Source organism: Stegodyphus dumicola, chromosome 1 (assembly GCF_044657685.1).
Source record: "Stegodyphus dumicola isolate Sdum_Otavi_A_Nest chromosome 1, ASM4465768v1".
NCBI lineage: Eukaryota > Metazoa > Arthropoda > Arachnida > Araneae > Eresidae > Stegodyphus > Stegodyphus dumicola.
Window position 1 is genome coordinate 185,476,885 of NC_140768.1, and position 17,540 is coordinate 185,494,424.

The 17,540-nt window shown below is 29.1% G+C and overlaps 1 protein-coding gene across 2 annotated transcripts in view; it reads right to left on the bottom strand.

Annotated features, from left to right (window-relative positions):
• Nucleotides 1-3,646: 3,646 nt before the first annotated feature.
• Ns3 (nucleostemin 3) overlaps nt 3,647-17,540 on the bottom strand; it is a 74,194-nt gene continuing 60,300 nt past the window's right edge. For both annotated transcript variants that reach the window (XM_085823725.1, XM_085823722.1), the window contains exons 13-14: nt 7,507-7,551; nt 3,647-3,881 (exon numbers count right to left, since the gene is read on the bottom strand). In XM_085823725.1, coding sequence (XP_085679851.1) covers nt 3,750-3,881; nt 7,507-7,551 — 177 coding nt within the window. In that variant the 3' untranslated portion in view covers nt 3,647-3,749. The remainder of the gene's footprint in view (nt 3,882-7,506; nt 7,552-17,540) is intronic.

Here is a 17,540-nt window from a genome sequence, read left to right on the forward strand (position 1 = left end):
TATCTCAACCATAGAAAATAATTACTTTTTTTGTTTTGTTTTTAATTTTAAATTACAGTTCAATTTACAGAACTAGTTTACAATGAGAGGGGAAAAACTATGCAGAACTAAACTATATTACAAGATTTAATGATGAAATTTCAGTTCAAAATTGAAGGCATACTTATTGTATTTGCTTGGAACCTAATAATAAATACAATTTATTTTTCCACTCATATTAATATTTAAATAATTTAACTTAAATCAAAATTCTGAACATTTTCTAAATTTTCATTGTATATCAGTTTTCTCTTAACAGATATTGCAAACAAAGTAATTTAAGTAAAAAAGAGGAACATTTCTGAAATCAGAAGACGGGAAATTGCTTCATGCAGTCATCCTCTAACAGTAAAAGCTTAACAAACCCGCATACTCGGAAACTGCCGAATATTTGGACAGTCGAGCATAACTGGAAAAAGAGGAGCGGAGGTAGATTGTAGCTGTTCATTAGATTTTTCGGTTAAATAAATGCTTTTGACATTTTGATATGTGCATCATATAAAAATAGACCAATGGAACTGAAAAATATTCTGCTTAGCAAGCACAGTAAAACTCTTTTAAGTGTTCATAAACAAATCTCAAAATTAATTATCTCTGTAAAATATCGCAAACTTTATAGTGAGATACGTACGCCATAATTCTTCCCTATGTGATATTACGCAATTGGAATCAACAGCTGCTGGTATTGGGAGAATAAAGAACTAAATAATGGAAAAGAAAGAGACTTACCAATCAGGGGTGTTTTTTATTCTAATTTTGAACAGACTGTGTTAAATTTCTGGAATAGAATCATTCTTCGCTTGGGTTGGTAGACCGCAGAACTTCTAGTCCTAATCAATCCATATTGGAAGTGACAAAAAAAAAAAAAAGTCCGTTGCTTGTTTTGCAGCAAACTGTAATGGTTTCAATATTTGAGATTTTGCGGAGAAAGGGGAGAACCTTCCAACTTCCATATTGTATAATGTATTGGAAAAAAAATGAAATTATTTTGACTATTCGATTATTTTCCCTTTATTTAAGCCATTCTGAATATTGTTGAAACACACCCATTTTTGGAAGTTTATCTATACTTCAGCAGTTACTGCAGCTATATTATTATACATATTCACACATATGCTCATAATATAAGCATAACGATCATAATAAATGCGAATACAAACTGACTACGTGGAACAAGAATGCAAATTATTAAAATTTTGATAGAAATTCAAAGGTGTGTAGTATTTGGGTGGGATGAAAAGAATACTGAATGTACCAGAGTTTTCTACAGCTTTTGCAATTCTCTGACCAATAGAACGACGTGCACTTGTCTGTACTCTCTGTGCACACCAAAAGTTATGTTAATGCAGAGAAAGGGAGTACGATACACCTTATGATGTTACAAAGGGAGTAAGAAAGCTATTTCCAGGAGTATGATACACCATCTGACGTTCCATATAAGGAAGAAAAGTTGTTTATTTAGTTTCGGCTTTAGTACAGGGGAAAATTGCGTGTTCATAGAAAAAAAAAAAAAAAGGGGGGGGGGCTTTAAAGAAAAAGTAAGCACCTATAAGGGCCTTTATATTTTATTTTCAAACATAAGGACTTAAAAGCACTTATAAAAAACCGCAACGAACCCTGAGATATACAGCAAATGCATGATAAAACATGTTTTAAACAGCTATCACTTGTAAGTAGAGTTCTTTTGCTGCAGGATAACTTGCGAGTCCCATATGGCAGGTCAACCAAATAAAAAATTTAAAATATGGAATTGTGCTCTGCACTCCCATGACATATTCCCAACAGATTTTCCCACTATTTAAGCAATTTTTTGTCAAGATATGCCTTACTAACCATGTATCAATTCATTGGGCAGTGAAGGACATTTTTACAAACATGAAGTAAATGATCTTGTCACATGTTGGCAACTATGTGTTGATGCAGCTACAGATTATTTTGACTAAACAGGTTTTCTTCTTTTTTTTTCAAAAACCCTTAAAATTGGCCATTTCATTTACAACAACCCACTATTCATAATTTCCAAGATGAGATAAAGAGTTTTTTTTTTTTTTTTTTAAATCTTAATCGCTCTGATGATCTACACTAAAATTAAAAAAAAATTAAGTGGACCTCTCTGAACAATTAGAAAGATACAAAATTGGATGAGTAGAGTTAATATTTCTATTCAGCAAATTTTAATAATGCCATTTTGGCAAAACTACAAGAGCTAAAAAAATTCAACACAATGTGGCATAAATTTTGATCACAAACTGCTTCCATTAGGTGGAAAATTCACTAAAATCATATTTACACAACGACAATTGGTACTAAGCCTCGATTTTATATCAGCTCAACATAAAATTGAAAGTTTTTTGACATTTTATAACAACAGGATGCGACATAAATCATTAGATGTTACCTGAAAACTAGCATAGTAGTCACAATATTATCTATCATTTTAATTAATAATATCAATAAAATTTGTGAATAAATTGTGTGCAAGTTTAATTTTACTAAGCCTTAAAAAAAAGGGGGGGAATTCAAATAACTGCATTTTTAGATATTCAGTTCTATTGTATTGCACATAAAGCACTGACTAGAACTTCTCTGTACAGCAGGGTCTATATGTGATTTTTTTTTTTTTTTTTTTCATGGGCAAAGAATACAAATTGCCTACAAACATCCCTCTGAATAATACTGCAGTGCAATTTCACTTATCTAAAGACTAATGTTTCCTATTTCTGCTAAATGTAAGAAGCAAAAATGCAAAATTTACATGCAAACTGTTCTACAGAAAAATAACTAATTATTGATAATCATGGATGTCTGCTGGAATATATGTATAGGGCACAGCCCTCACAACCATGGAGTAGACAGTGTATTTTTGTACTGATACATGCTCAGTACACACACAGTATATGCATTCCTGTATTGATGTAATATTGTATTCAAGAATTTACATACAACTCTCCCCAAATTAAATAATTAAACAAAAATTTTATGATGTAACTATCTGTCTTCAATCTTTGCCCCCTTCTGGCTGACACTTATAGTAATATACTTTTGCAGACAATTCCATTGCTATATAGCTGCTTTGGAACAGAGGTGGGCAAAACTGCTCTTTTATGGGATCAGATCAGAACAGTTTGCCACAGAACTGAATATCTTCTTTTTTATGACTAATCACTCACTGGCAATAAATTCTGATGAATAAGTTCAAGAATGGGGAGTGAAACAAGAACAATGTGTGATAATGAAGTGAACAGCAGAAAAAAATCAATTGAGCTGTGAGATAAGAGAATCAACTCAAATGAGCTGCTAATCCCCATGACTGATTTTTTTTCAACAGTAGTTTTGAGATTCCTTAAAATCTCCTTTCTTCCTTTCCTTAAATTTTCCTTTTTGAACCAACAATAAAATTGTAGACTAAAACAACTTTAACTTTTAAACCATGCTTTGGACAAAATCTCTTAATGGATGAAATTTAAAAGAGCGACCACTTATTTTTTCTTTTTGGACAAATGAAAGTTCATTCGATTGGTAAAGTGAATTGAGAAAATAGCATACCTCTATTTTGAAAATAACTAAATCAGACAAGCATATACTCATTTAAAATAACTTGTGCAACTTAAAATAAGAAATATTTTATATCAATAATACAAAACAATTGACATACATAATTTACAATATATAAATTCAAGTGTATAATTTGTGTTGAATATTTATTAAGATTAATACATTGGCTCTTTATGCTTCTTTTTAAGTTTCTGATGTTTATTCTTATTGTTGTGATATTTTGATGGTCTGCCTTTAGAATCAAGTTGCATTTCATGTTTTTTCCCTTTAATATGTACTTCTGACTGCTATAAGAAGAAGAAAAAAAAAATCTCAATAAATGTTAATATATTACAACAAATAAAATATTTAGGGAAATATTGATACAGAATACAGTGAAATACTTTTAATGCAAAAGCGCTTAAGACAAAATATCGTTTAACACAAAATAATACAATGGTGCATGAAAATACAAACTACTATGTATTTTCATGCAGTTTGTTTCTCTTAACACGAAAAGATATCCTTTCAGGGAATGAGCAAAATACGGAAAACACCAGCCTCGAAGGCGAGATTTAAGTGGGATGAGAATTGAAAGAGAGATAGCTTCAAATGTTTTATAGAAAGGAGGCTAACTTGGCTTTGAAATACCTCGGAATAGCCTGTGACATGAGCCAGTTTTATTTATATAAGCTACTTTCACCTTCCACCCCTACAAACACCTCATCTCTCATCAGTTGGCTTTGGAATTTGGTGATGAGTACATCGCATTGTGAGTAAAAATGAGTGAGTTTGGTTCATATGTTGCACTCTGGAATTCAGTGACTCCAAGAATGAACGAAAATTATTTTCATCATGCACGATTCTTAAAAGTGTAAGATTCTTTGGTGCCAAAAGAAATGGTGAAGGAGGATATTGAAACTGAGCCGACACTTAATGAAATGTTTGAGAAAGTTTCTGTATTTATGGACTGTCCTACTGTATTATTGGAAGAATTCGTTGCAGTAGTTGATGATAATGTGTGTCAGCCCCAATTATGCCAGACAAAGACATTTTGGAGTTTGTTCAAAGCTAAAAAAATATCATTAATGCAGATTCCGACGACGAAATTGAAATGAATAATACAACTCGTCTTTCCACGTCATCCGAAATGAGGAACATTATAAAATGTATGCACAGTTATTTAGACGCACATTCGAGTGATGAAACGAATAACAAAATGTATGACATTGAACAATTTGATGCTAAAAAAGACAATGCAAAGAAAATTATCAGATTATTTTCCAAAAGCTCAATAAATGTTTTGTTTTTTTAAAAAACTTGAAAATTTTGTATTAAATTTCATTAAGTTCTTGTGGATGTTTTTGTTTCATTGATTTTTATTAAACACATGCATATATACATATATATGTAAATAAAATGCACTCTAATAAACTTAATTTTGTTGAATATATGTTTTTTTTTTTTTTTTCAATATCCTTTAACACGAAAAAAATATTTCAGTCCCCTTAGTTTCATGTTAAACGATTTTCACTGTATGTCATAATATGAAACTATTACATAAGAAAACAGCTCTGATTTTTAAAGTGTGGTAGTGCTTCTGTACAGTGTAAGAAATATATGATTTCATGAAATTACAGGTAACATTGGATTATATAGTTAATACGGCACTTGGACAATATAATACATGAAGACGTTAAAATTTGATTAACTGCATACAGTAAGACATTTAAATGTTTAAAATTTAGTTATACACCATTTTGCATGTTAGATTTTATACTTATACATACAAAAATAAGAGATTAACATTTTGCTTTGTCTTTAAGATATGATACAACAAAAGACTAACATAGTTTCAAAGGATTAGAATATGCATGAAAAAAGCAATATTAAAGGAGTAATGATACTTTTTATAATTCTTAGGCCAATAAATGATTTTTTACACATATTTTATTTATAAATGCAATTTTTTACAATTCTGGCAATAATAATAAATAAATGCATAATATCTCTACATATAATAAAAGAAAGAGTCTGTCTGTGTGTGTGTCATTGTGTCTTTCGTTCGCGCTGCGCGTAAGCTAATAGACCCACGGCTACGAAATTTGGTACATAGGTGCATCTAGATAAGAGTCAGTGCACCTTGAAGCGATTTTTTCGAATTCAAATTATTTTTATTTTATGTTTTGTGACAAAATCGCGTCATTTTGAGACATAATGGGCTATAGCAAAGCGAGATTTTACTCTACACACTCCATTTTCACATCGTCATGAAACGTAGACACTTAACTATTTTACCAACTTAAAATAAATTTCATGTTTCAATGAATCCAGTAAATATGAATTTATTTTCCAAAGTAAGCTTAACACCTTTTCGATGGGATTTTTTATTTCAACGGATTTAGTTTATTTTTTAAAATGTACAGTTTATTTTTCTTTGATTTTTGGACACGTTAAACTTTCATCCTTGTGACTGCTTTTACAAAAAGAATTTTGGAAAAATTATAATATTTTGTATTCTTAAAAAATTTTTAAAATGAAGCTTCCGAGTGCACTTCTCACATCTCACATCTTTAAAAAATGTGATTTTGGCTACAATTTTCCTTTCTTATTGTTTTTGATGAAATCGCATCATTTTGAATAGTTTCATTCTTTTAGAAATATGGGTTTGGCAACAATTTTTCATCGTATTTCGTATGTCACTGTTTTTAAAAGATTGGCATATTTCATTGTCATTTTTTTATATATATAATACACTTTTATTGATTTTTGTTTTTTGATAAAGTTGCTCTACAGAGTAAAATTTTGCACGGAATTTTTTGTTTTTTGAGTTCCTTTCATGTTATTTTTTGCTTATTTCACTATTTGTAAGATATTGAAAAGTTTTGCATGATTTTTTATTCTTCAACAGAAAGTTGGTTAATTTTTTTATTAGGATAATTAATATTTGTATTAAGGGATATAGCTTATTTCATTGTAATTTTTTTCTCTTGAAAATATAAGATAAAATATCATTAATTATACTTTGCCTTTCAGAATTTTTTATTTTTTGTATTCTTTTATGCTATTTATTGCTCATTTCACTGTCTTTAGGATATTAAAAAGTTTTGAACGATTTTTTTAGGAAACAAAGTTCTTAACCTCCTTTATACCATTTGAGTTCTTAAGATTTTGCAAAGGGAAGTTGGTTAATTTATTTTAGGATAATTAATATATGTTAATTATCCTAATAATAATTTAAATTTAATGTTTTGTTAATAATAATTTAAATTTAACGTTTCGTGTTCCCTTCAACCATTTTTCTGGTACATTTAAAAGCCAGAGGAAGGCTGGCAGCGAAGCTGCTAGTATATATACATAAAGATATTTTGAGGATTTTTTTTAATGTCCTAAACTGCCATGGTTTTAAGCAACTTATAATTCCTAACTACACAATATTTTTGTCAAGTTACTCATACATTTTAGCATTATTTTAAGAAATGTTTATACCGTTAAAAGAAAAATACTTTGTGTAAAAATTAACAGAAGATTTTACATAGTTCAATTACATTACCTGTAATTATTATCTTAAAGTTTCCAATCAATTTTGAGTGCAAATTTGTTTCCATTTACTTTTACAGTTATTTATAAATGTTCAACTAATACATAGAATACAATTTAAAAGTGTTGTTCATTAATTTAAATATTACTTTTATATAGAATTCCACTAAAAATTTTTCACCCAGACTATACAAACTAAAATTAAACTACTCTTTTTTTGGTATTTGCCAGTTTAACATTTATTGAGTTCTTAAATAGCAGCATATAGAACTAATAACAATAGGCAGTCAACTGTATTTTTAATGCATATATATAAAAATAATTCATTAAATTAGAGATATAGAGAGGGAAGTAATACAAAAAGTAAATTTAACAAAAGCTGATTACTATTACCTTGCTGAAGAACATTTTTTCTTCTTCACTAAAATAGTTTCTTTCCTGAAAAGAAAAAATAAATAAATAAATAAATAAATAAACACAGATATAATTTTAAAAACAAAGAAATTCTATATACATCAACATTAATGATTTATGGCAAGCACACAGAATTTCATGATGATCTTTATTTTCTAAATATACAGGAAATACACCTAAAAGAATAAATCCATGTAAATATATGTAGAGGAGTATGACAAAAATTAATAAACATAACAAAATATTTTCATTAGAGAATATCAGACATGTTGATATAGATCAAAATGCCAAAAGAGAAAAAGGAGGGAACTAGCACATATAAACCCATGCAGAATACATATAGAACATTACCTACGCATGTCTGATTGTGTTCTCGGGTAACACTAAAATCTGATGCTATGGTCTCAGAATACATCAGTATGAAGATCACAAAATGCTCCCTTTATTATAGGGCTTTAGAAAGCAGTGCCCAGTCAGAATACCCCAATGATTGCCAAATACAGAGCTATGCAACTCCTATTGGTTAAATAAATCAGTTAAGTAGATACTTAATGAGCAGAAACAAGAAGCCTGCTATGATTAATCATACTTCCAAATATTTAAAACTAATGGAAGGAGAAATATTTAAAGAAAACCCTAAAAATCTATGAATTGTGCATGCTAAGAGGTGATTCTACAGGTTATGATGACTTCCTAATAATAACATGGAATTTGTTTAGCTGATGCTTAGGCTACTGGTATTTTTGCAAATGTTCCTGAAAGAGAACAACTACATGTACATCTTTTGTGATGAGTTATGCTTATTCATGCCCTGTATTCATTCTAATGACTTTAGCTTAATAATATATAATATTATATATTATTATAGCTTAATAATTATAATAAGGCAGTGCACAGCTAACTTTAATCTATAGATGCCAAATTATAGGAATATACATTTGAATTTGATGATCCTTGCCATGACTATATATTACCAGATCTTATTGTTACTGAACAATCTGAGAAACACGCAACATGCTGCAGAATATAGAAATCATATACTTCCAAATATTAGACTAGCATGGACTAGTTTGCAGGAAATATGGTGTTTAGTTATAAAATACTGTCAAGTACTGGCAGATCCCCCCCTTTTTTTAAAGAATACTGCTGATTAATCGCAGAATCTATTTTTCTGCAGCTGCATCAAGGTCACAATGTAAGTTTTAACTAAGTATTACACTAATGCAGCGGGGTTTTTTTTTTTTTTTTTTTTTTTTTTGAGGGAGGGGTATTTTAGCCTATTTCTCAAATATTTCTGTCAACAATAATAAAAAATGTAGTTAAAAATGAGATAAAATAATCAAGGTTGAGATGCTGGAATCCCCCCCCCAAAAAAAAACTGATGTGGCCAGCACGACTCTTGCCAATTCCATATTAAGACATGGAATAGGTGGAACAGCAACAGGCATTCAGTACACTAACATTGCTGCTTAATTGCTTATAAATAAAATCAAATTTGTTTATAAACTTTATGGCTCAATGTTCATAACAAACACTACTTTTTTTTTTTCTTTTAATTCTATTCCCCTATACAATGGACAATGATGGTGCTCAGGTATACATTAATTCTCACTTTGATTTGAAAATACTGCATCAATCATAGTACATCCTATGGTCATACAGTAATAAAGATTCTTGAATCAGTGACTTCTTAATCACAAAATTTTTAAAAGCAGCATATATTTATAATTACTGACAGAGTTTTAAGTGTTGCCATACATTTCTTTTTCAGTCTTTTTTCAGTTTATCATACCAATGCTCAATGTTCTTAATTAGATGGCCAATTCTTTCACTAGTCATTTTAGCTTTATTTGTTAAGCATCACTTTCTTCACACTATAATCATATAAAACTCAATATTATGTTGTCATATAAAACTTAACAACAAACTCAGAATATCTTTAAAATATATATATATGACATAATAAAAGCAAAGGAAAAGCCGAAACACTGTTGATACGTAGTTATCCTATATTGAAGAAGAAGTATTCTGATTGCATCGTAAGCTAATATATTGACTTCGTAAATAAAACTTGGCAGTCGAGGTCATTTTAATTCCATTTTTATTTCCAACTGACATTATGCAGCCACAGATCACTTGGCACCCTAATCGTGCATGTTCAAGAACATTTACATTATTGATATTATTGCAATAGGAAGCAGTGTAGCGAAATTGCGTCCAAGCACAGCACAGACAGAAGCTGAAGTGCATAGCTATGAAAGATGGAAGCGCGAAGAGAAAAGTTTTCGTTTATAATGGTAGTTTCAGTTCCCAATTATTATGTCATCAGAGTTGCACAGGTCATAGAATGATCTAAAAATGACACAATCCAGAAAAATTATTGCAATTTTTAGAATAGAGAGGGAGAATTAATGTTTTACCGTTAGTTTAAATTATAATTTTGATTCACATATTTTTTATCTTACATATCCTCCCCCTTCAAAGAGAAAAAGGCTTGGCGACAGAAAAGCCTTTTTTAGAAGAAAGCATTACAGAATTAGCAAAACTAGGTAAATACGAAAGTGAGAAAAAAATCACAAAATTTTGATATAAATAATTTTTTTAAGTACAAAACCTTACAGATATCATTTTTAACAATACATTCAAACTAAAAATTCTATTGAAAATTAAAAGTTTTCAAGTTCATTGTAAAGAATGTCCTAATTTTTCTCAAGAAAGTTCACAGTTCTGTAAAATCTTTGCTTAAATATTAATCATAATCAATATTTCGCAGTCCTTAACTCGAAAGTCCTTCATGAAATTGATCTTGCCAATATAAAACCAAAATTTTCTTTTACAGATTCATGAAATTAGAATTATTAAAAATAATTCACATTTTCTTAATTGTAAAGCAATGTAAAATGGAATTTAGAACTTGATACACAATAAGTAAAAAAAAAATTCATTACAATAACAATATAAACTTTGATAAAAATGGGCAAATCCTCTACAATGCAAATCAGCGTGACAACTTGCTGATGGCTGTGGGATGCTTAAATACAATTACACATAGAAGCCTCCGTTCCCTAATAAAGGTAACTGGCTTCTAGTATTGTATAATTATCAAAGTTTAAAAGTATAAAAAATCTTCAAACTAGTTAATTGAAATTGAAAAAATATACAAATATGCAAAATTAAAGATATATTAAATCCTACACTGCCCTACAATAATAATATGGACAATATAATTTTGTGAATATAAAATAAGGAAATAAATTTCATAATCATATCTATTTAGAAAAGGCTTTTAAAACTTTTTCAAATACAAAAATTTCAAACACATCCACTAACATTACAAAAATTTCAAAATTTTATAATGTAATTAAATTTTCATTTTAAATAACATACTATTATTGTCGAAACTTTTAATTGACTTATTTTATACAAACTGAAAGATCCCACAGCTTTCTCCTAGTACACACTTCCAGCTATTTGGGCAGTTACTTGGAAAGGCCTCCGTTCCTTTTATAAGGTAACTGGCCTTTGTGAACTGCATTACAACACCCCATTTATAAAAAAAATTAACCACACTCCATTATATTAAAAAAATATATATATAAATTATTATATTCGGAAAAAAAATAAAAGTGGGAGCCTTCAAAGTTTATCTAAGCATATTATGATCTGTAAATTTTTTAATCAGTTAACATAATTCTATACTACTTACGATTTCTATACTACTACTAAAAAACACTATTTGTTTATCATATTTTCTACTAATTTTTTCATAGTTATTTCACTCACTTAAAAATTCTCATCAACAATTCAAAATTTTCAACACATCGATACCTTAATATCCTTCCCTATGAATAATTTAAATAGCTTATAATTCGTTACTTAATTTGCTCACACATACTTATGAAAAATTAAAAAAATTAATGAAAAAGAATTTCATATTTTTGCAAAACAGCACAAATCATTTAAATTGCAGAAATTTTAACCAAAATAAAAAGTTTAGAATCCTTAGCATATTAAATAATTTTGTTTCTTTCCTGAGTAAAATTCACACGATTTTTTACTTCCTTCTACGAAGGAAGTATTGTAATTGCGAAAAGTTTCAGGCAGCATATTTCAACGAAAATATCTTATTTTGACCTCTTTCAAATGCAATTTAACGATGTATTTCAATGATATCTGTACGTAAGGACAGAATAAAACTCTTTTCCTCCAAAAAAATTATAAAACTGCTTTAAAATTAATTCTGAAGAGAATGTATCTGTACGCACAATCTCTGTACGAACGTATCTGTATGAACGTATGTACTTACGTACGTTCGTGGCGTCTGTACGAACGTATGTACTTACGTACGTACGTATCTCGCATAACTCAAAAACGAGTAGCCTCAGAATGTTGAAATATTGTATACAGGACTGCTATAACATGTAGATGTGCACCTTGTATTTTGGTTGATATCAGCCGCACCAAACATATATAAATATATTTATATATATATCCACTCTGTTACCCGGCTCAGTGATCTCAGTTTGTTTACTCTTATATGTTTTTAAATTGTACATTTTTTGCTTTAAAAATGATTGAATTATGTTGTTCTTATTTTCCGGTTAAGGTTTTTATGTTTTTAGTAAATCTTTGTGCAATATTTTTAGAATTATCAACAATTTAAAAATTGTTTAAGTGCCGCTAAGCCTAATAATGTTTTTGATGACGGCCATTGCTCTTGTTTACATTTGAAACAGCAGGATAGCGGATTTGTTGCCAATCTAGAGAAACTTAGCTTCGCAACAACAAAGATAACACCTTCATTTATTATTTAAATCATGCTTAATCCTTTCTGGAATTTTTTCGAGGAAATAAGCGTTTAAGATTTACTTCTTAATTTTTAATACAGATATTGAGTTTATATGTATTTTTGCCTTGTCGCGAAGTGAAAACTGAATTAATTGAATGAGAAATACTCAATCGTCTGTGAAAAACTGTTTCTTTTTTGTTTAGTTTGCTTAATTTCTTTTATACATCGTTCTAGTTTTATTATAGTATTTGAATAGAACATGTGGCAACGATTAGATAATTCTTTAAATGATATAAATTTTGTGCATTCCGAGTTACAGTATGAACGATATATAATACCGTTAAGTGAACCTAGCGCCAGAGTGTCACTATGGTAAACAAAGTGAATTTTAAAGAATGCATTTATTCTATTGTGGTTTATGCGGTGTCGGCGAAGTAGGTTTAATTCAATCTAATAAGTTTAAATTAAATGCAAGAAAAAATGCGTATAATTTAATATTCCATACAAGGAAGTCATGTGGTGTACACATCAGATTTTTTTTTTTTTTAAGCTTGTTGACTGATGAAGTACTATTTAGAAGAAGGATGAAGCACAAATAATTTTCTGTCGCACGTACTTGCAAAGCACAAACTCAGTTCAACGACCTTGAGCCCGCTATAATGCTGAATCTCCTAAACGGTAATTCACTGATGATTTAAAGCACTTTTTTTTTCTACATATTGTAGAGATCGGCGAAGCAAATTCAATATTCCTTTTCACTAGGCATTCAAACTTATCAATTTTATCGAGAGATTACTTTCAATCTGTACACACTACGCGTGATTATTTTTTGAAGCACATGAAAAACACCACAGCAGAAGGATGATCGGTTATTTTTTTAACACTGAGAAAACAAATTTGATGATTCACTTCTTTCACATTATCTTGGATTTATCACAAAACGATGATTTGAAGAGCTGAACTAAATTTCCATCGAGGTCTCAGGCTGCAGGCAACTATCCTGACCGACTAATTTTTACATGTAATAAAAGAAAGAGTCTGTCTGTGTCATTGTGTCTTTCATTCGCGCTGCGCGTAAGCTAATAGATCCACGGCTACGAAATTCGGTACATAGGTGCATCTAAACAAGAGCCAGTGCACCTCGAAATGATTTTTTCGAAAATCAAATTAGAATTTTTTAAATTTTTTCTTTGATTTTTGGACACGTTAATCTTTCATCCTTGCGACTGCTTTTACAAAAAGAATTTTCGAAAAATGATAATATTTTGTATTTAAAAAAAAAATTTTAAATGAAGCTTCCGAATACACTCTCACATCTCACATCTTTAAAAATGTGATTTTGGCATAAATTTTCCTGACTTATTGTTGTCGATAGATTTTTGATGAAATCACATCATTTTGAATAGTTTCATTCTTTCAGAAATATGGGTTTGGCAACAATTTTTCATCGTATTTCTTATGTCACTGTTTTTAAGAGATTGGCATATTTCATCGTCATTTTTATATATATATATTACATTTTTATTGATTTTTTTTTGTTTTTTTGTTTGATAAAGTTGTTCTGCAGAGTAAAATTCTGCATGGAATTTTATGTTCTCTGAGTTGCTTTCATGTTATTTTTTGCTTATTTCACTGTTTGTAAGATATTGAAAAGTTTTGCATGATTTTTTTTTTTCTTCAACGGAAAGTTGGTTAATTTTTTTATTAGGATAATTAATATTTGTATTAAGCGATATAGCTTATTTTATTGTAATTTTTTTCTCTTGGAAATATAAGATAAAATATCATTAATTATACTTTGCTTTTCAGAATTTTTTGTTTTTTGTATTCTTTAATGTTATTTATTGCTCATTTCACTGTTTTTGAGATATTGAAAAGTTTTGAGTGATTTTTTTAGGAAACAAAGTTCTTAACCTCCTTTATATCATTTGAGTTCTTAAGATTTTGCAAAGGGAGGTTGGTTAATTTATTTATTAGGATAATTAATATTTGTATTAAGGGATATTGCTTATTTCATTGTAATTTTGTTATACCTAATGACTTTTTTTATGAAGTTGTTCTGAAGAGTAAAATTCTACGCAGATTTTAAATTTAATGTTTGGTGTTCCTTTCAGCCATTTTTCCAGTACATTTAAAAGCCAGACAAAGGCTGGCAGCGAAGCTGCTAGTTGTCATAATAAAAGCACAGGAAAAGATGGAGCATTGTTGATGCGTAGTTATCCAATATCGAAGAGGAAGTATTCTGATTGCATCGTAAGCTAATGTATTGACTTTGTCAATTAAACTTGGCAATCGAGGAGATTTTAATTCCATTTTTATTTCCAACTGGCATTGTGTGGCCAGAGATCACTTGGCACCCTAATCGTGCCTGTTCAAGAACATTTACATTATTGGGTACTTTTCTGTTTCACCGCCGCAAATCTCGCCAAGCAGACTTTGTTGACGACAACATACAGTATACACATAAAAAATGTTAGTTCTAAGAATTTTTTATTTTGAAGGCATAGTCATTTTAATATGGTTTAAAATTTTGTAAAATGCCAACAAATAAAGACAATAATTTGTAAAAAGACATTAATTTAAGAATTTACTACGCTTTCATGGTTCAACATCCTGATTCACCGATTCATATCACGTGACCCCAAGTGATCTCATCTCATGGAAACTATGCTTCAAAAATCTAATTCTCTCAGTAATTATATACATTAATTTCAAGTTAAATTTTAATTTGAAATACAAGTTTAAATGCAAGAATTATTTCAATTCGTATGAACAGGTTACTCAGAAATTATGTAAAACCGTAGTGCTTTACTTCGCTAGTGCATACTGATTAGAATTGATGAATTTAACCCATGATTTTGTCTTTTCTATATTTTTGCTTTCGGGTGAGCAGTGTGATTGCATTCCAATTGACTTAATTACTGCGAATCATCTTAGGGCATAAAATTTAACTATCTTGTAACAATGCTATGTAATTGTATGCCAGTATTGAAAGAAACAATCAATCTAATAAAGAAATGGTTGCGACTTGTTTTGAAAATGCGGCGTAAAAGGTTACTAGCAAAGATATTCCGTTTGACATCAGTTGTACCATTATTGGCCACTTAATGCGCCGGCAAAACGGAAAAGAACCCATTATTGATATTATTGCAGTAGGAAGCAGCGTAGTGAAATTGTGTCCAAGCGCAGCACAGACAGAAGCTGAAATGCGTAGTTATGAAAGATGGAAGCACGCGAAGAGAAAAGTTTTGGTTTACAAAGGTAGTTTCAGTTCGCAATTATTACATCATCAGAGCTGTGCAGGTCATAGAATGATCTAGAAATGACACAATCCAGAAAAGTTATTGCTATTTTTAGAATAGAGAGGGAGAATTAATGTTTTACCCTTAGTTTAAATTATAATCTGAATAATATTGATACATGATGATCAGAAAACGGAATTTTATAATTTCCAGATTCTTTTTAAATCCAAGCAAATGAAAAGGAGGAAGAATTATTTTAAGAGTTAACTTTGACAAACACTTGACTCAAAATGCAAAATTTTCACCACAAAATCATGAAAAATCAAAATTTGTTTAAAACTTTATAAAAGCACATATGCAGTGTGGCACTCAGAGCTGACACATGTTTGATGATTGTGATCTAAGCCAGTGGTCTCAAACAACAAGCAGTCCCAAAGCAATTTTATGTGGCCCACAAAGACATTTCAATTACATATTTGTTGCAAATATGGTTTTGCAATGATTTTAAGGTTTTAAATGTTTGAAGTCCAAGTTTATATTACTTTCCTATCTATTAAAAACAAACATGAATAATGCACTAGAAAATGTATAAAGGGAGGTAATTAATTAACAGTGTGATATAAATATTATTCAAAGATTTGAAGATACAGATTTTATTAACTTTTATTCATATATTATAACTTCTTTACTTTAATATTTAGAAAAAAATAACTCAGTTATGAATTTTTATACTAAGAATAACTGCTTTGTTTGGGAATACATTTATACGTGAACTTTTTTCATAGCTGTAAATTAATAAGAAAACATGATTAACCAACGAGTGTCTATAAGCCATGATGAAGATAATTTATAGTAATTTTTCTCCAAAGTTACAAATATTAGCAGAATTGCAATGCCACCAAGTAACAAGCTATCATAAGAAATACAGAAGTCATAATATTTTACATAAAAACAGATGTACTTTTACATGTGCGTCTAAGAAAAATTTAATAAACAAGAAAAAGAGAATAGGTTGTGATTATTTATTCTCAAGTTTCATCCTACTTCATAAATCTTCAATGAAAACTTAGAGGTTTCATGATTTTTTTTTTAACTTTTAGTTTAAATTAAAGTAAGTTATTTAATGATTAATTAAACTTGTTAGAACTATTTTAAAGGAAATTTTGTTTAAGAATTTAATATATAGCTGTCAATATATTTAAATTACAAAGCATAACCAACAAGGTACCAAACTTGAAGTTTCAGAAAAAAATAAATGCTATAAATTTGAACTTTTCCCCCTTTGGAATACTATTATTATTGTTTAGATAAATATAAAATTTAAATTTATTTAAAATATTTTTTATTTTGTTAACAAAATTTTTCTTTTTGTCAATAAATAAATAAATAAATAAGTAAATAAATAAAAAATAAATAAAAATAAAATAAAACTTCAAGAAATTGAGAATTTAAATATTCAACTCCTATTTTTTATGATTACATCAATTCGTTTGATGAATTCACTGCAGTTTGTAATATAGAATGTGCTTACAAATTTATGCATATTGTTTTATTTATTTCAAGAAATTTACAGGAGAAAGTCAATCTAAGATCAAAATTTAAGATAATAATACACATGGGTGACTTTTTTCAAAGCTCTTTATGCAACAAAATACGTGTATTAATGATGATGATGCTTCTCCCCCCTTTTTTATAAATATGAAAGTGAACACTTTTCTTAATCAAAAATTTAAAACAGAATTCAATTTAATCATACTCAATAATACAAACTGACAAAGTAAAAAATACACTGAAATTGAACTATATATATTTCATGTTTATTACTGTATGAATGATGGCAAAAGTTTGCAAACTAGGGAAAAAATGCAGGCAACTACTTCTACTTCTATACTGTTCTGGTATTTTTCTGTTACAGTCTTGCCACTTGAAGGTGTTTTTGTTCAGGACTATTACCTCAGCATTAAGCATTGCCAGTTTGGTTC